Here is a 19829-nt window from a genome sequence, read left to right as displayed (position 1 = left end):
TATATTTTAAAAATAAAATAGATTTAATTTCTAGTTTTATCATAGCAATTCTGTCTTCTTTGGTACTATAGTATATCATTATATACTATAGTATATAATGCTGTAAATATATATATATATATTATATAGTAACTGCTATAAATGTGTCCTGTGGTTTAATTCAGTGGTATAAACATTTATTGAGTGTTTTTTATGTGTAGGCCTCTGCACTTATGTCACTAGCTTACTATCTAGTGAGTGAAATTGATGCACAGTAGATAACATCATATATATTGTGCTGAAGTCTCACAAGGTGGTATAGGAAGGCAAAGAAGTGCTTATCGTGTGCTGGATTTTTTTTTAAAGGTCTCCTGCAAGATCCGATAATGTCAACAGAACTTGAAGGAAAGATAAGAGTTAAAAGGAAGAATTAATGGGGAATGTGTTACTAGAAATGAAAGAACATGCATGAAGCTGTATTAAGAATGATGTGTAGAGGTATTAATTGTGTATTTACCTGGACAATTGTGGATTAAAGTATAACTAAGAAACCTGGGTTTTATTCTATTTATAGTGGGAACTACTGAAAAAATTTTATTCTGGTAGTGACGGGGGAAAGTAACCACATCAGATTGTCATTTACTCTGTCTTAGTATATATAGGTGAGTTTTAAAGATGGCACTGGAGATTGAACAAAGAATCATGAATGTCTGAATTAGAGAAAGGGGAGTTAGGATAGAGAAAAGGATGCTCAGGAAGTAGAAAGTTAAATGCTCAGGAAGTAGAAGAAAGTCAGAAAGATGTGATTTTTGACTGGGAATAAGGAAAGAACAAAATATGTAGATTTGGGTTTTGTTTACTGTGTATGATAGCACCATTGCCTGAGACTTGGCATTATGGGAGGAATGCTTTCAGGGGAGGAGCTTCTTTCAAAATTGAGATTGTCCAAGGAGAAGATGTGTTTAGATGAGAGCCATTGGATTAAGGACAGAGTCCCAGGTGACACCTTTATGGAAATTAGTGCAAAAATAAAACTTTGAGAACAATATTAGAGGTCACTAATACCTAACACAACTGAGTATTTATTTAGTAATATAATGTATCTCATGGCTTTGACTGCTTCAGGATGAATGTGTGGGGTGATAGATTCAACCTGGGCAGACAATTAAAAAACATAGGACATAATTCAGAGAAAAGTATGGTAAAGTCATTAGCTGGAAAAGGATAGTCGCTAAAGGGAGATGTTTTTGTTAAACCTCCCTCCATACTTTTATTAGGTGATCAGTGACTTGAGCCTATTTGTATGTTGAAAAGAAAGAGCTTGAAGATGATAAGGCAGAAAAGGGGTAATTATGATGGGAGCAGTTCAGTGAAGACCACTTACTGAAGGGCTAACTTATTTTTTAAACAAAGATTTATTTATTTATGCATACAAGAACTGGGGTACAGGCTAGAGTTGTGGGGGGTGAGTGGATTCACCAGAGACAGAGTGGGGAACAGAACAGGCAGATCAACTGAAATACATTTCTGAGGGGAGCAGCTGGCAAGACAGGAGAGGTCTGCTGTGCCATGTGGGTAGCTCACGGGCCGGCCAGGCAGGATCAAACTTGTGTTGCAGAGGCTGCGGACAGCTTCACAGGTTGTGCCTTAACCCCTTGTGCCACGGGGAGGCCCCACAGGGCTAACTTTTAACCTGGGGAAAAGAATTATATCCCAAGAAAGGAAAAACGAAATTAAGGATGTAGCAAATGAAGGCAAATTGGGGTGAGGGGAGATCTGGCCTGGGTAGTGGAGGTGTAGTGCACGCTTCGTGACTGCTCTGCTTTTCAGGAAGTCAGACACCTTACTAAAAGTGAAAGTTTGGTGCTAGATTAGAAGACTTAGGGGAGAATTGTCAAGATAGAGAAGAGTTTGAGAGGTTAATGGGAGATTAAACGCAGCAATGCTAAGTGAAAATATTTAGTAGTGGAATTGAAGGCCTAGTGTAGCATGACAGACTGAATCTGCAGGGGGGCAAGTCTGTAGGCAGGGGACAGTCTTTGTCAATGAAGAGATCACAGATTTGGGAATTACTGGTATTCCTACAATGACTCAAATACTATATTATACTGGAAGGGTGATAAATGAGGCCAGGACAGGTTCATGGATTGCTACAAAATGTAGGAGACTGAAGGTATCCATGATGTGAAAGTGGGGTGATTGCAGGAAAGAGAAAACTGAGGTACACAACATTGTGGTAATGCAGTGTTGGAATACAAAGTGAAGCACTGCTCTGGGGATCAGTGGCAAGGTTTAGTGTTGTAGAGAGAGAGGAGGTGGCTACAAAACTAAGATACTGCACAGATGATCCATAGGGAGTTTGAAAGTCACTCATGATGTGGGTAAGATGTGTTTCTGTGCAGGCTGCATTATTGGGGTAAAGACTTTTGGAAATGTGACTAAGTTACCACGAGGTTGTTCATATGGGCAGTGAGGGGGTTATGGTAGCATGAGCTTAAACAAGGGATTCTGGGGACTCTTTTCCCCTTTTCTTAGAGATAAGGATTTAAAACTTAATTTTATGTTCCTACCGCAGGATCTTAAGGCTTGGTCATCTATGTCTCTCTCTCTCTTTTTTTTTTTTTTTTTTGGGACTCCCTACCACTAGTCATTTTATTTTTATTTATAGATATATTTTACATCATTGTTCATTTTTGTACAATGTGTGCTTTCTCCTCGCAGGTGTATTTCCCATGAAATTTCCACCACCAAGTCACCCATGCACCATCACCACAGTCCCTTGTGTTCTTGCCTCCCCTGTTTTGATCCTTCTCCCTCCCTCTCCACTGCAGAATGTCTCTGCAGTGTTAATTTTATTTTTTAAATTTATTTTTTTTTTGTGATCCCTTAGGTTGTACCCCTATTTTCTTCCTATAAATGAAACCATCCAATGTTTTTCTTTTTCCTTCTGACTTATTTCACTGTGCATAATCGCTTCCAGCTCCATCCATGTTGCTCCAAATGGCATCATTTTATCTTTTTGATTGCTGAGTGGTATTCCATTGTGTATATAGACCACATCTTCTTGATCCAGTCATCTGTTTTGGGGCATTTGGGTTGTTTCCATATCTTACCTATTGTAAATATTAAACATAGTGGTGCAGGTTTCCTTTTGAATTAATGTTTTAGTTTTCTTTGGATAGATTCCTAGCAGTGGAATTGCTGGGTCATATGGTTGCTCCATTTTTAGGAGTTTGACGGCCCTCCACACAGCTTTCCATAGTGATTGGACTAGTGTGCAATCCCACCAGCAATGTAGGAGAGTTCCTTTTTCTCCACACTCTTGCCAACATTTGTTGTTTCCTGTTTTTTTTAATATGTGCCATTCTCACTAGTGTAAATTGGTGTCTCATTGTGCTAAAAAGACACTTATCCAAAAGAGGAAATACAAATGGCCAACAGGTATATGAAAAATTGTTCAACATCACTTATAATCAGGTAAATGCAAATCAAAACCACAATGAGATACCACCTTACACCAGGTAGTGTTTGTATTGAAATCCCAGGTTGCAGTTAAAGGAAGTTGAAGTATTGATTTGTGCAGAAGCTGAGGCTCTGAAAGCATTTACAAGTTTGGCTCATATCACTGTTAATTAAGTATACACAAATACAGTTAGTAAGCAGAAAGTTCTTGTAATACTTGCAGGTAAGCAGTTAACATATTTGCTTATCTCTGGTTTTGATGCCCTTAACTCTGTGTGGAAAGAACTCTCACTAGATTGGCCAGTCAGGAAATGGTGAGGGTCAGACTGGAGCTATAGTTACTTTTTATCAGTTGATTTTTGCTATTTGGAAATGTAGAACAGTGTGGTGTGCTTCAAGAGAAATGAGAAATCAAGATTTTTCAAATGTTAAATCTCTTGATATTTCAGTGTTCACAGGTAGTTAAAGCCAGAGCTTGTAATCTCTGGAGCAGGGCAACGGCCTGGGACTCTGGAATGCAGAGCATATAAAAGCTACTTGTCATTCTCAGTTCTGGCAGTTCTCCGAGTTACATGAAAAACTTTAAAAAATACTAATTCTTGGTCTTCACACTTGGAGATCTGATTTAATTGTCTTTGGGTAGAGACTAGGCATTAGTGTTTTGTGAAAGTTCATCAGGTGTGCTGTGACACTTGACTGAATAGGCACTGGTTGCATAGGTAATGTGCATAGACAGCAGTCCGGAAGCCACAGGGACACCACTTGGCATTTGCTCTCTTTTTTTTTTTTTTTAAGATTTATTTATTTATTTATACAAGCATTGGGTATAGTCGGAAGCGCGGGACAGTGAGAGGATTCACCAGAGCCAGAGGGGAGAGCAGAGTAGGCAGACTGATGAAGTACACTGCTGAGGGGAGCAGTGGGCGGCAGGAGAGGTCTGCGCACCTTGTGGGACCCTCGCCTGGTGGCCGGAAATCGAACCAGCGCTGCAGAGGCTGCGGGCAGCTTCACAACCCAGCACTCAACTGCTGCGCCACCAGGGAGTCCCTGCTCTCATTTTTGGAGGAGGAGCTCTAGGTTTGATCACCATACTGCTAATCTCAACTCTGCTGTGAAGAGAAGAATTTTAATTAGTGGTCAGGAAAACAGACAGAGAGCAGGTTAGGGCCGTCAGCAAAGTAGGGTCACCTGGAGGAATTTGGGTCCAGTGAAGCTGGGCCAGTCTGTTTCTAGTTCACCCCACTCTTATTAGGCAACCAGCTGGAGTTCCTACCTTTCTTCAGTGTGGAAGATCTGGACTCTATTTTTATATTCTAATCCTATTTTTATATTCTAATCTATAAAGCCATCAAAATTATTTTTCAGCATTTCATCCTCTCAGCAACTTCTGAATTGGCAAATGTATAAAGGGAAAAGCAGCCCCAAAAGACAAAGATATAGCTCTTTGGGCTTCCTCCTTCTCTTGTGTCTTGGTTCCATAGTTCTTTACTGCATTCTCTGATGGCTCTGAGAAGATTGCTAAAAAAATTTCTTGCTGTTTTTCAGCAGTTGAATTAGTCAGCATTTTTAGTTCTGAATTTTGGATGTAGAAATATTTCTTGAATATTACAGTGGTGTTTTGAAAAATTAAGATGAGCTTTGAAGTAGTAGCATTTTTGGCTTGAACTTAAGAAATACAAATGTTTACATATGTTAATAATTTGTTAGTAGAAAATGTGTATTAAATATACAGTATAGAATTCAAACCTTGAGTAAGTGCAAGATAAACCATTAGACCAAGAACAGTGGAGTCTTTTTGATTTTCTATTAGTTATTGTTTTGTGTTTATTAGGAATTTGATAGTATTTAGTTGCTTAAATGTGGTAGCAGCTACCAAAGATTTAAGAAAAACTATGGGAGGAAAATTTTTAATTTTTTTACATGGGATTATTTAAAAAATGCTTTTGTATCTGTTCACTGATTTTACTGCAGACTGGATAAAGAGATATCTTCTATTTGGAGATGATGTTGAAGGTTAAGTATTGCTGTGTTAAGGTATAACATTTTTCTGAATAAAGGGAAAATAAATGACAGTAAAATATAAGTTGATTTCTTGGCTAAGCCACATTGGAAGGATTGCCTTTGAAGAGTGTTTTGAGATGGAAGGGCCTACTAAGACTATGTTTCTTAGTCATCCTCTTTGAAGATGAGATGACACCATGTTGGTAGCTGAAGTTGACAAGGCTGACTTCTCTTGGGTTTGGCAAGTATTGCTGTGCTATTTGGGTTTTGAAGAAGAAATCACTGAAATGTATTAATAATTTTCAGATAATAGTTTTTCCTTAAAATAAATATTAAAAATTAAATTTCTCAACAATAAAGGTTATCTTCACTTTCTCTAAAACACTTCAGATTATATAAATGATGAGAATCTCTATTCATATATACCACATTTTTACAGAAAAATATATACCTTTCTTTTTATAAATACTTATTTGTGCATGTTAATATATGCAAAGTACACATATTACAGCATATAGCTCAATAAATTGCCACAACTACAATCTGGACTAAGAAATAGAATATTACTTGCCTCCCAGAAGCTTCCTTTTAATGCCTTCAATTATTTTTTTCCTTCATTTCAAAAAATCATTATTCTGACTTAAATTTTAATTGTCAAAGGGAAAAATGAACGCTTGTTCTGACTGCTAATATTTTTTGTCAAAATATTCAACTGTCAATTAGAAATGTGTAGGGAAATAAATGGTAAAATAATAATTTAGTGCACTCTAGTTTAAAACACTAGAAACATTTAGAACTAAAGTGTTTTATTTCAGGGGCCTCCTGGTGGTGCAAGGGGTTAAGACACAGCACTATGAAGCTATCCACAGCCTCTGCAGCATAATTTCAGTTCCTGGAGGTGACCCACATGGTGCAGCAGACCTCTCGTAACTCTTGCACTGCTCCCCTCAGCAGTGTATTTCAGTCAGTCTGCCTGTTATGCTCCCCACTCTATCTCTGGTGAATCCTCTCACCCCCCTGCATCTCTGGCCTGCACCTCAGCTCTTGTATGCATAAATAAATAAATCTTTTAAAAAGGGAGCTTTATTTCTTTGTAAAAGATTTATCAAGAGTAGTTTGAACAGCACTTGCCTTCTTATGTAACTTAAGATACAGAGCAACCATCTGGTGAACTGTATGCATTCTGAGTTTGGATTAGTTTCCATCATTTTGTTCCTTGTATTTTCATTATTGTGAAATATCTCTAAGAGTTTGTTTAATGTGAAATTTTGAGTTAGCCTCACTTTCTGAGGATTATCTTTATCCTTGTTATGATTCATGTTAGTAAGTTTTGTGATTCATGTTAGTAAGTTCACCTTCCCTAAGGTCTTTAGGCTGCATATCGCGGGTCTCTTGAAGGACAGCACAAACATTCTCATGCTCAGCTATTTTCTTATGTAACTTTTTTTAAAAGATTTATTTAGTTTTTATACAAGAGCTAGGGTACAAGCCAGAGGTGTGGATTCACCAGGTGAGAGGATTCACCAGGGACAGATCGGGGAGCAGAACAGGCAGATGATTGAAATACACTGCTGAGGGAACAGCGGGCACGACAGGAGAGGTCTGCCACGCCATGTGGGAATCTCCCTGGGCGATCAGGAATCGAACTCACACTGCAGAGGCTGTGGACAGCTTCACAGTGCTGTGCTCAACCTACTGCGCCAGTGGGGAGGCCCTATTTTCTTCTGTAACTGTTTATGTTCATTTTGAATTTCACTTCTACCATTATCTCATTTTTGTTTTGTGGGCCTTCCCTGTGGCTTAGGGGTTAAGTCTCAGCACTGTCACCCTTATGTCCTGAGTTCCATCCTGCCAGGGAGCTGATGGTGCAACAGACCTCTTCTGTTTTGCCCACTGCTCCCCTCAGCAGTAAATTCCAGTCTATCCTCCAGTTTTCTTCCCCACTCTGGTGATTTTCTCCCCCCGTACCTCTGGCCCACACCCCAGTTCTTCTACACAAAAATAAATAAAATGTTCATTTTTGTTTTGTGACTGTACTTTTGTCTTTTTGGCCAATTCTTCAGTTATCCACTTTTGTAAAATTTCACATAATTTACTACTGAGAGATAAGGAGTTAGCAAAACTACATGGTTTGCTGTATGTTACCCGAATGACAGATGCAATCACCCATTCAAGAAGACTTTGAAAAAGTGTGAGGTGACAATGATGATGTACATTGTTCATGTGTGTATTGTTCGTGATCTCTGTACTACAGCTTTGCACCCATGTGTGATTCCTTCAGACGAGATTGGGCTCGTTCAGGGTGGTATGGCTGTAGACCATATGTGATTCCTTCAGCACAGTGTGTCAGCTCCATTTGTTTGACATGTTTGTCAACATTTGATGATGTCAGTGTTTTTTTTTTTTTTCCCTCTATTTTTAAGCTTGAAGTTAATGAGTTGACATGTAAAGTACTCATGATGTGTGTGGGCAGGCATCAGTCCTCTGAATTCATCACTTTCGTTTCATAGGTGATGAGGCAGGTAGAGAGAGGTTCAGTAATTGTCAAACTTCTCTCACAACAAATCAGCGATGAAGTCATGAGTTAAACCCTGGCAGACTTGCTCCGGAGCCTATGATCTTAATTATTGGACTATAGATAAATTAAAAGATTGAAAATAGAGTGGAAAATACTTGAAGATATAAGATGTAATTTCAGTGTTTAGGAAAGTTGAAGACATTTTAATACTTGACATTACATTTGTTATAAGAGACATTTTAGACTATACATTTCTCAAGCTAATAGATTAATTTACCAGTGTATATGTGTCTGTCTGTCTTAAGGTTTCTCTACTTTGGCATTATTGGCATTTGGGGCTGGATCGTTTTTTATTGTGGGGCTGCCTTGTGTATTGCAGTATGTTTGGAAGCATCCTGACTTTATCCACTAGGCACAAGTTGTCATCTTCACCCACCCACCCACCCTCCCCCCAAGCATAAAAAATGTCATGTCATGGGCCTCCCTGCTGGCTCAGCAGGTTGAGTGCAGCGCTGTGAAGCTATCCGCAGCCTCTGCCTTGCTGGCTTGATTCCCAGCCGGCTAGGGTGATTCCCACATGGCGTGGCAGACCTCTCCTGTCACGCCCGCTGCTCCCCTCAGCAATGTATTTCGGTCCTTCTGCCTGTTCAGCTCTCTGCTCTGTCTCTGGTGAATTCTCTCACCCTCCCGCGCCTCTGGCTTGTACCCCAGTGCTTGTGTAAATAAATAAATCTTAAAAAAAAAAAAATCATGACATCATGTTGAAGTCAGTGTGTGCTGTTACTGTTGTGATAGGTGCTGCTGCTATTGTTCACCCTGGTAACACTTCAGCCACCACAAGTTCTTGTCCCACGAAGCCACATGAAAGGAATTTGCAGACTTTTTAGATAAGTAAGCAGAGAGAAGCAAACATTGTTCAAAAGTGAAGTTTATTTAGAGGAAAGGAACAAAAGCAAGGACTCCCAAGTGCGGAGTACCTGGCAGCGGTGAAAAAACTGAACGGGCCTGGGTCTAGGGGATATTTAAACCTTTTTTCTCTATATTAAATTTTCATCATCCCCTCTGTGACTGTCTCGCTCTAAGTGGCTGTACTTCCCTGAGCTGCTGCGTCCAGCTTTGCAGCTCTTATCTTAGTCTTTTACTGGCCCTGTCCCAAGTTCTCTTAAAATTTATTCTCCTTGGGGCCTCCCCGGTGGCGCAGGGGGTTAAGACGCAACCTGTGGAGCTGTTCGCAGCCACTACAGCATGAGTTCGATCCCCAGTCGGCCAGGGAGCAACCCACATAGCGCAGCAGACCTTTCCTGTCTCACCCGCTGCTCCCCTCAGCAGTGTATTTCAGTCATTCCACCTGTTCTGATCCCCACTCACCTCTGGCCTGTACCCCAGTTCTTGTATGCATAAATAAATAAATCTTAAAAAAAATTTTTACTCTACTTATTAGCCTCATCATCATGCCCTTCTCACCAATGTACAATGCCTTCACACTGCGGTTGAAGTGGTTATTGTAAACATAAATCACATCTCTTCACCACCACCTTTCTTTGTTGGGTTCTACCCCTCTTGTACATCTCTGCTAATTTATTGCTTTCTTAGGGACTGCCTCCCTGATCACCCTATTAAAAAGAACATCTCATCATCTACCCTTCTTTATAGTGCTTGTCGCTATGAAATGTTTTATTTATATTCTCTTTCCCCTTTAGAATATAGGCAAAGACTTGACTTTGTGGAGTCAAAATGGAATGGGTCTATTTTTGACCATTCTTTCCATCTCTTTTTCTTAGTTGAAACACTGAGGCCTGGGTCTCACCTTCAGAGATGTTAATCTGATTACCTAACTTTCCAAGAATGAAATACCACTTACCACGTAACTTCTTGTTACTTGAGATGAGTTATGGGCACACATTTTGTTTCTTATTACCTCCTTTAAGCCTCTTTTCCACTGTCATCTCTGATCTTATCCATAGCCACCCTGTCTCCATCTTTGTATTTTCTGATAAATTTCCATGACACCATTTCTTGTTCCTTAAGTCTAATAATTTCTGACTCGCAATCTTCTTGATTGGATGATATTTTAACTCTGGTTCTTTCTTGTGGGGTTTCAGCTCTTCCTTAGTTATCTGTAAGCTTGTAAAGCCCAAGAATCTTCACTGGGAATTGTTCTATCTTTTATGAGCTTCGAGTTTTGGCTTTTGGCTTAGAGATAGCTACAGCTCTTACAGGTTATGTTATATGATTTCTTCCTTCTCTGAGTTTTGCGTGTACATCAGAATTACCTGGCGGTCCTTTGTTAAAACAGAGTCTTCATTTTCACCCTCAGAGATGTTAAGTAGGTGTGGCCTTATACCCCTAAATTTGTGTTGGCTTCACCTTTCTAGGTAATGCTGAAGCAAGTCCGAGGACTCTGCAGTTCAGAGACTTTGCTCCTGCTAATACTTTTCCTTGGAAGAGAACTTTCCGCTCTACCTCAGATTTCTTCTCACATTCACACTTTCGTTACTTTCTATTGATGACCTCTGTATACACTTTACTGATGTAAAGACCTTTTGAAGAGTGTTCCAGTATTTTCTCAAAACGAGAATTTTAGGGGTCTCTCTGGTGGCGCAGCGGTTGAGTGCTGGACTGCGAAGCTGCCCGCAGCCTCTGTAGCGCCGGTTCGATCCCCGGCTGGCCGGGGAGGGTCCCACATGGCGCGCAGATCTCTCCTGCCACGCCTACTGCTCCCCTCAGCAGTGTACTTCGTCAGTCTGCCTGTTCTGCTCCCCACTCTGGCACTGGTGAATTCTCTCACCCTCCTGCGCTTCTGACTGTACCCAGTGCTTGTATAAATAAATAAATAAATAAATAAATCTTTTAAAAAAAAGAATTTTTGTCTTTATTCTTTTCATTTTCTTCTCCTCTTTACCTCAATACCATTGTCTTCTCCATAGTTCCTTTGTCTCATTTTCTTCGGTTGATTTTTGACTCCTTTATCAGGTAGCATTGTTGTGTCTTGGACTATCATTTTTACCTCTCATCAGAAATTGGCCTTTTCATGTTCAGATATGCTCATATAAACCCCTACTCTCAAAATACTGTTCTTTCTCTTTCTTTGCCAAACTTTTATGAGAAAAGTAATGGCTTAATGTTTCCAGTAGATCTAAATTTTCTTCCAGTCTGCTTTAATTTCCAAAGTTTTCCATGATAACCAATTCACTAGTCATATGGCTCATAAATCTTAAATGCAGAGATCTCTTTCAGTCTCTGCAGTATTTGTCATTTAGGTAGCATTTCCTCTAAAATTTTGTTTCTTTTGCTTTGTAGTCACTGCTTTTTAACATTTTCACCATTCAAACTATTTCTGTCCTCATTCACATAAGGCCCTTTAATCCCTCTCCGCTTTTTCTTGAAGCTTGGGATGGTTTCCCACCATCCACGTCTGTGGATGGGACCCCTTGGCTGCCTGTGCATATCGAGCACTTGCAATGTTCAGACTGAAATACTAGGCGAGTATGAAACACACACTGGAGTCTCAAGATTTCAGATGAAACAGAATGTAAAATAACTTGTTAAATTTTGGTTACATGTTAATATCTTGGATATGTTAGGTTAAGTAAAAAGTATTGCTAAAATTTATTCTACCTGTTTTTCTTTACCCTTTAAACATGAATACCACATCTGTGGTTCAGTTTATATTTCTATTAGGTAATGTTCATTTAAACCTCAGTAAGAAATGCTGCTACCACCATCCCGCCAGCTTTCTATTTACTAATACACATTTCCCTTCCCTTTTTTAAATAATGGTACTCCCCCTTCACCCTCCTTTCTGGAACATGGGGTCTCTCTACCCCCCCTCGCCCCTGCCATGTATGTGTGTGTAGAGGTAGAGGTTTAAAGACACCAGAAAAAGATACATGAACAAATGGCTAATATTACTACTATATCAAGAGGAAATGATAAATGATGCTTATTGTGATAGTTTTGCTTAATCTGATGGACTGTAGGAGAGGTTGACTTGAAGAGTCCGAGAGACATTACTGCTCTGAGGCATTAAAATCAAACCTGCTCTTCCCCCAGGTGTATTCAGCCACCCCCAGCCACATTGGTAGTTCTGCACTGTCCTGTGATTTTACCGCCACCTGGTGTCAGATTTAGGAAAGTTTAGCTCAGCATTTCCTCCTTTGTTTCCTCTGGAAGACCATCTTTGAATCTGGTCCTGCGTATTACTATCTCCTGACTAAGTTATCAGCAAGAGTTCATTTAATTTTACTGTAGTAAATAAAACCTTTACCCTTCTGGGTGCACTTTCCTTGACTTCTCCGGTAACTTGTTATCAGGTTTCCCTCCTGTCTCTGTTCTTTCTTTCACTACTCATTTTTCTCTCAGTGTGCTATTTCTCTCGGCCCACTTGTCTTCTCATCCGTTGTTGTCATCCATACCCATGTCTTTAAATACTGCTTATTTACAGACAAATTTGTATTTATAGCCAAAAACCTCTTCTGCGTGTGTGGCCTGTAACTTTAGTTACCTACCAGGATATTACAGAAACATCTCAACCCTAACATGTTCAGTTTAAATTTGAGTCTTTTGCCATCCTTGTTTTCCAAGTCTTCTTTTCTTCTTTCAATAATTCATCCTGCCGGAACTCTGGGAATCAACCTGGCACCCCCTGTGTCTCCCTGTCGTTAGTCAGACCCCATGTTTAGTGGGTCCACAGAGTACACTTACGTGTGGTTCCTCACCCACCCCTGGTTTGTCTCTTAGCAGTTTTCTGTCTGAGATTTACTATTCTTTAATTTTGATATGGTTGTATATTTGCTAAATCTTTTAAAATCTCTTTTGATTCCTAAGTGTTCTTTTAAACAGAGGCACAAATCTTGATAGTTGAATAATTTTGATTTACTTTGATGTTTGAAAGAGTTTTGTTTTGTAAAGTTTTACTACTCACATTTTCTGCTTTGAGTTGATGGCATCGCTCAACAAAAAATTTTAATGTGTAAAAGTAGAGGTGATGAAAATCGGTATTTAGAGATGGGCAACAATCAGTACACTAAAGCTACAAACTTGGAGAGCAAATACTTGATAGCTACCTATTAGGGCTTCTTGTTAACATTTGGGTTGGGTAGTTTTTTGTTCTGTGTCTGGGAGCTGGCCTGGGTATTGTGGGAATTTAGCAGTATCCCTGTCCACCCGTGGTTCCCTTCCCGGCCTGTCCCCTCCAGTTTTGACAACAGAACTATCTGTTGGCATTCTTAATTTGTCACTAGGGATGCAAAATCATTGAAAACCAGTAGTCTATGATGTATTTAGAATGAGGTAATAGGCCACGGAATGTCTCACTAGGGAAATCTTTGTCATTCCCTGGATCTCTGTGGTAGTGCATTTAGTATGGTGTTAATGGCAAGTAGAGGTAGCATCTGTATGACTCTTTTTCACATTTTAAAACCTTTGCTTGCTTAGAATTAAGTAACTTAAGTAACTTAATCACCTTGCTCATTTTTGTGACAAAATGCATTCTAAATCTTACTTCACCAACAAAGTGCCCTTTTAGTGGAATGACTTCAGAAGTTAGGTGGTTAAAAAAAATATCACAACATAAAGAATAGCTTATAATCAGAACTTTTGTATATATAGAATACAGTATATAATTAATTATTTTATTTTTTTCTCCAAAGGGATATGAGAGATGGCTTCAGAAGAAAAAGCTTCTACTCTTCCCATTATGTGAGGGACCGGTCTCCTCATAAAAGAGATACTCCTTTTTTCAGAGAATCACCTGTAGGCCGAAAGGATTCTCCTCATAGCAGATCTGGCTCCAGTGTCAGCAGTAGAAGCTACTCTCCAGAAAGAAGCAAATCGTACTCTTTTCACCAGTCTCAACATAGAAGTATGTATTTGTGAGATAGTCTTTCTTCTTTTACAACCTCTGCTGATGAGAATGTACTGAGTTAGATTGCCTTAGAGATGTTTTGTTTTGACTTTATTTTGAAAATCTCCAAACTTACAGCTAAGAGGAAAGACTAGTATAATGAACACCACACCTACCCCATTTGGGCACTGCTTCAAGTTTGTGTGGTATTTCATGTCTAATTCTTGAGTGTGGCAGAACGAGGTGTGTTTATGATCATGTCGGAAGGTCATGCTTACCTACCTGTATTTTCTGCTGGTTCTTGGGCTGGTCCAACCTCTATAATCTCCTGTCACTAGGTATCATTGTTAAATATGGGTATCGTTAAATATTCAATAGTATGTTTTACATGAAAAATGTGTTTAATCCTAAAGAGTATTTAGAGCTACAACCTACCATGGGCTCAGTCTTCTCCTGTCTCCAATTTGTTAAGTTTTTGCTTGGTCACCTGCACATGCATTGTGTGCGGCCAGAGCCTGTCACCCTGGTGAGTTGCTTAGTATGTGTTGGAATAAATCAGTGAAACATACTGGGGGTGATGGGGGAGTGGTTTTATTTCAAATTTGTACAGGTGAGGAAGTGTCTTCCAGGTAGAAGGAATTCTAAGCCAAAGTCTAGAAACCAGGAAAGTATAGGATATTTCTGTTTCTTCTTCTTTTAACTTCTTTCTTAACTGTTTTTTTTTAAATAGTTTTTTCATTATTTACAGTTAGATGGAAAAAAAGTTTATTCTGGGAAATCTCTTTATTTGTAACTTGGGTTGATTTCCTAACTATTTGGGCTGAACTATTACAAACATTTTCTGTAACTCCTTTTGAGTAAATAGTTTTCAGAATAAAAACATCATCTTACAAAATGATAATGGAGAAGTCCTGTAATTGTTATTTTACATTTTGTGATAATCAATTTTTCTTTGAATCTAAATGTCATAAATATTGATGTCACTTTGCCTTTTCAAAAAAAGGACTGAGTGAAAGGGGTCCTTTAATTATGTTATCGCTTAAACTGGATTAATTATGTATTAGTTAACAATGATATGTTAATTTAGCTTTTCTGCTCTATTTAAAATTTTGACAAAGATTTTAAATGGTTATATAAATAACAGGTAAAAATAATTTTCTTACTCCTTATGACCTCATTTTATTAATTCTTTAGTTTTAAATTTTTTGCTTTCTGTTCCTATTTTTCTTGGTAATTTTACTTGTTCTAATGATTACTAGTACTTTGGCCGTGGTGACCACTCAAGCACTCAATCTTCTTAATTCTTACATACATTTAATATCTCTCTTAAGTACTTAATTATAAGCCACAGAAAGATTTTTAATACTTTCCCATCTCAGCTATTTGTTTCTCATTTTGTGCTTACATGCCTGCATGTGTGCACATGTTTTCACACATGTATTTAATTAAATTTACTCTGCTTATCCATTTGGGTTAATCGTATGGAACTTTGTACTGCTTTAGACTAATCATCCTCCTAAATCAAACTGTTGTTTTCATCCGTGCTTTTTGTATAAGAATTTTCTGCCTGTAACTTAATTGGACTAATTTGGATATAGATATGACCATTTTGCTATTTTTTGCTCCTTTTTGTTGTTGATATTTATGCGCTAATAGTGTAGTCTGTTCCGGTTGACTCTATTTCCTTTCCCCTTATTTGTTGTGGGACTTCTGCCTTGTATATTTTTTAACCTGAAGTTTATTTTTTATTCTGATTAACCAAACACTCCCCCATAAATATCTCCTCAGGTATTTCCTTTTTTCTCCCCTTTCTCAAATGAGTCCCATTTTTCTTATGCTTTTTGTTATTTACCTTCTGCTTAGGACAATAACTTTAATAGTGGTACCAGAGATCATTTAAACTCCATCTCCCATGCCCATTTTTTGTGGAAAGTACTTCCTGTGATGAGTGTACTGTATCACAGACCAGTCATTTCATCTTTGTATAGTTCATTTTTTATAAAACTGTTAAAACATTTTCTTGTAAAATCTATGCAATACTAGTTACTTGTCTTAGAGCCTAACATTATTTCTTTTATGTTGCAAACTTTTATGTATCTGAAGAATACCATCATAATCCTCTTGATTCTACTCCTCTCCCCTTGCCCCAGGTTTAAGTATGGTTACATAAGCTGTTTCTTTTATTTGACATCATGTTCACACTTTTTGTATTCCTAATTTTCTTTCTGTTCTTTTCAACTTGTGAAGCTGTAAGTGAACTTTTGTTTTGTCAGCCTCCTTGTATTACTGGCCCTTGAGACTGTAGGCAACTAAAACTGAAGCCATTTTCACAAGTTACTGGTAAATTTCAGCCTGTATTTTTGTATCAGCTGCAATTGTTTGTTGGTAGTTAATGCATCTTAAAAATCTAGGAATGGGGCCTCCCTGGTGGCGCATGGGGTTAAGTCTCAGTGCTATGAATCTTTTGGTAGCCACTGCAGCATGAGTTCGATCCCAAGCCAGGGAGCTGACCCATACAGTGCAGCAGACCTCTCCTGTCTCGCCCACTTCTCCCCTCAGCATTGGATCCACCTGTTATGCTCCCCACTCTCAGGTGAATCCTCTCAGCTACCCCACCCCCTCCTCTGGCCTATACCCCAGCTCTTATATGTAAAAATAAATCTTTTAAAAAAAAATCAAATCTAGGAATGCTGGATTGTACCTAATCAACTTTGGCTTATAGTCTCTTTTTTTAGCTGTCCCAAAACATCATTTAGTGAACTTATATATTGGTAACAGGTAAGAACAGCTTTGTTTTATCTTCAGAGGAAGCAGGCTGTATGTGTTTTGTATTTATCATTAATAATTATATTGTGTAGCATAAGGCCAAATACGGAAACCTCTAGAGACCCCTTTCTCAGGACCTCAGTCATTTCATCTACAATAGTTGTTATTCAGCCAGTTGTCTGCACTTTCTTGAAAATGTTAAAATTACAAAACATTTCCTCTATTGCAACAGTCATAGAAAGATTGTCTTGTTTTGTTTTTATAAATCTTTTGTGGCTCCTAGGGATGATTATCTAAGTATTTACAAGCTAGCTCTTGGTTAATTTATTTTAAACATTTGCTGTGGATGAATGTCAACGTTGCCAGTGATGCTCATGCATTGATCAGGGTGGGTGACACTTTGGCTCAGTGTTTACAGTGCCATTGCCACTGGAGGTTTGCAAGTTCAACAATTTATTGTTTTGTGTCTGTTTTCTAAAGCTCTGACTTTGATCCCAGCCTTTCCTTATTGTCTTTTTCTTTTTTAAAACTGTAAAATCGTTTTACATTAGTTAATTAATTTTTAACTGAGGTAATGCCATTGGGTATTATCACCATCATGCACTCCATTTATTGTCTTGATATCAGCAGCCATTGTTAAGAATAAAATATATTTTAAAGAAATGCTATTATTCATCAGCGTTTAATCTTTCAAGTTAATGAAAATGTACAAAAATTAAAAACAGTATTTGAGAAGAATCTGTTTGTAAGATAGACTCACTTACTGAACTTCACTGTCGTGGGAAAAGGTATGTCTGAAGACCTGTTGACTATGAGTATTTTGGGAATCCGCATAAATTTTAGATTAGGTGGGAGTCCAGTGGAATTTAGAGGTTTAATTCTGCCTTTAGAAAGGTGGATTTTGTTGTTGTTTGCTTTTGTGCAGGTTTAGGATGACAGTGGGAATGTGGAAATAAGGCTTTATCAATGGATAATGAGTTTTTAGTGATAGGGAGGATGAATCCATTCTCTTAGCAGTTGACTATCAAACCTAGTGTTTGTGTTCAATGCTCAGGTATCTTTTATTCAACAAAAATATATTTTACAGAAGTGCCAAAACGAGATAGTTGCAGTGTTTGCCCTCTGAGTTTTTGATCTAGCAAGGGAAACAAACAATCATAACAAAGGAATAGACATTTACTTGGTATCTGAAGAGTGAGTAGAAGTTGGTCGGGGTGCAAGTGGAGAAGCATTGTGGTGATCAGTATTATGTGGAGTCCCTGAAGTATAATTTAATATTGGACTGATAACTGATCCAGATACCAGTTATACTGTTAAATTAGATTCTGTACTTTATTCTTGTTTGGGGACCCATTGTTTACTCACACGAGAGCTCTGGCTGTGTTGTGGGCATATCCTGGGAGCACACCTGTAGCTGACATCTGAGTGAGAGAGGGTCCAGTGCAGTAACCAATGAATGACATCGCCATGTGTGTGAGCATGTCTAACATCCCTGGTTAGGGCCTTAATTTTTTATTTATATTTTTTAAGTGAGCGCTTATGGTTTTAACTAATTGTTCTGTTCAGAAGAACACTTCTAAGTATTCATAGTTAATATGCCTTTACTTCAACTTTTTGCCTCTCTAACCTCTAAAAAATAATTCTTTTGGGCAGTGGAGGTGGTGTAAAGCTTTATTTACCCCTCTAATCTGTTTTTTTCCCCGTCTTATTTGGTATTTTTCTACAGGAGCATTTTTCTTGTGATCGCCTCTATTTTCTGTTTCCCATCTTCTAAACCATTAGATCTGTGAGAGATCATGTTCTACCTAATCAGTAGCCCAAATTTATATATTGGTAAATTGTCCATGGTCCAGAAAAATAAATCATTTTCTTAGAATCTGAATAGCTATTATGTTTTCATTGGTTTGTATCTTAATTTCCCTTTGAATGCTTCTGTTCTCAAAGGAGGGATGAATATACTGCCTATGCTATGAAGTTTATTTTTTGATAAGACTCGCATTCAAAATAATTTCTCTTGTTCCTGGTACTAGGCCAAAAATTTAGTTTGGGCCAAATTAATAGTTTGCAAAACACAGCGACTATCACCACTAATGATGGTTTTAATTTTTTCCCTAGCAGTGTCCTTTGGTCCTCCATGGATTAGCAATAATTAACACTTGATAGGATGCATTTGATTAGGCTCACCGTTGCTCTCATTAGAAAACACATCAGGAAGAAAGTAGTAGTATAGTCAGAGTCAGCACATGCTGTGGACGATCGCTACTCATAGCAGCTGTTACAGTCAAAGAGTGATCAGATGTGTTCACCTCCTACAGAAACTTCTAAATGTTAATTGGAACACCAAGCTGCTTCCCAAGCTTTGATTTCACCTGCATGGAAGAACTTGATTCCTGGCCCATGGAACCAGTATTTGAAACTCCTTTTTATTTCTTCCTCTTCATTTTTTCATTCATTCACCAATATATTGACATTGGGTGACATGCTGCCACCTTCAGAATTTTTCTCTCCTGATCTCTTTCCTTCACCTCAATTGGAATTCATTCTTTTCATCAAGTCAAAGCTTGGACAAGACTGTTAGACTTTCTGGCCTGCATTTAAATAGGAAGTTAGGTTCTGCTAAGACTGTGTGTGAGGAAAATTGGAGGTAATGGCTAAATGGCTAAGGTGTCAGAAGTGGAGACCTGTGAGTGAGAGAAATGGATTGGGAGACATTTTTACCCATAGTGTTGTTTGCAGCCATGTAACTAGAGCAAAAAGAATTTAAGCAGGAAGAACACGCACATGTAGGAACAATAATAGACAAAGAAGAGGAAGCTTTAGTTAGGAAGACATAGGCAGATGTATCCAGAGTCACAAAGATATAAAATGCAAATGAAAAAATAATAAGAAAACTTGTTTATGAATCATAAAATGCTGTAATAGGGGGCGTTTTATGCTCTATTACAAGAAGAAAGGTCTTTAGTTTTAATATGAACAGACTTGAAAACTCTGGGATGAGAATTAAAGCACAATGGAGTTTTTGATGTTTCCTGTTGTCTTAAGATATTGTAAATCTTACTGGATTAAAAGAACCACTTGTTTATTTATGAACCTGCAGTTTGCACTCTGTTTATCTGTGTGGTTTGTCTGTTCTGTGAGGATATCATTAAATAGCTCCTGCTTGTTTAAGACAACAGGGATAGAAATCTATTGTTAAATGTGGAAATTTCTATAGAACCTCTGAAATTGGTATCCAAATCAATGAACACAGTGCCAGTG

General features: G+C 38.3%; 1 protein-coding gene across 7 annotated transcripts in view; it reads left to right on the top strand.

Moving 5' to 3' along the window:
* Positions 1-19829, top strand: part of PPHLN1 (periphilin 1) — a 146802-nt gene that overhangs the window by 79549 nt on the left and 47424 nt on the right. For all 7 annotated transcript variants that reach the window (XM_037514132.2, XM_037514133.2, XM_037514128.2 and 4 more), the window contains one exon: positions 13612-13823. In XM_037514132.2, the coding sequence (XP_037370029.1) occupies positions 13612-13823 (212 nt within the window). The remainder of the gene's footprint in view (positions 1-13611; positions 13824-19829) is intronic.

This window comes from Talpa occidentalis, unplaced genomic scaffold (assembly GCF_014898055.3).
Source record: "Talpa occidentalis isolate TD23 unplaced genomic scaffold, MPIMG_talOcc4v2.1 talOcc4.16, whole genome shotgun sequence".
In the NCBI taxonomy this organism is placed as follows: domain Eukaryota; kingdom Metazoa; phylum Chordata; class Mammalia; order Eulipotyphla; family Talpidae; genus Talpa; species Talpa occidentalis.
The sequence above is the reverse complement of the archived record's forward strand: the minus strand, read 5'-3'. Positions and strand labels throughout refer to the sequence as shown.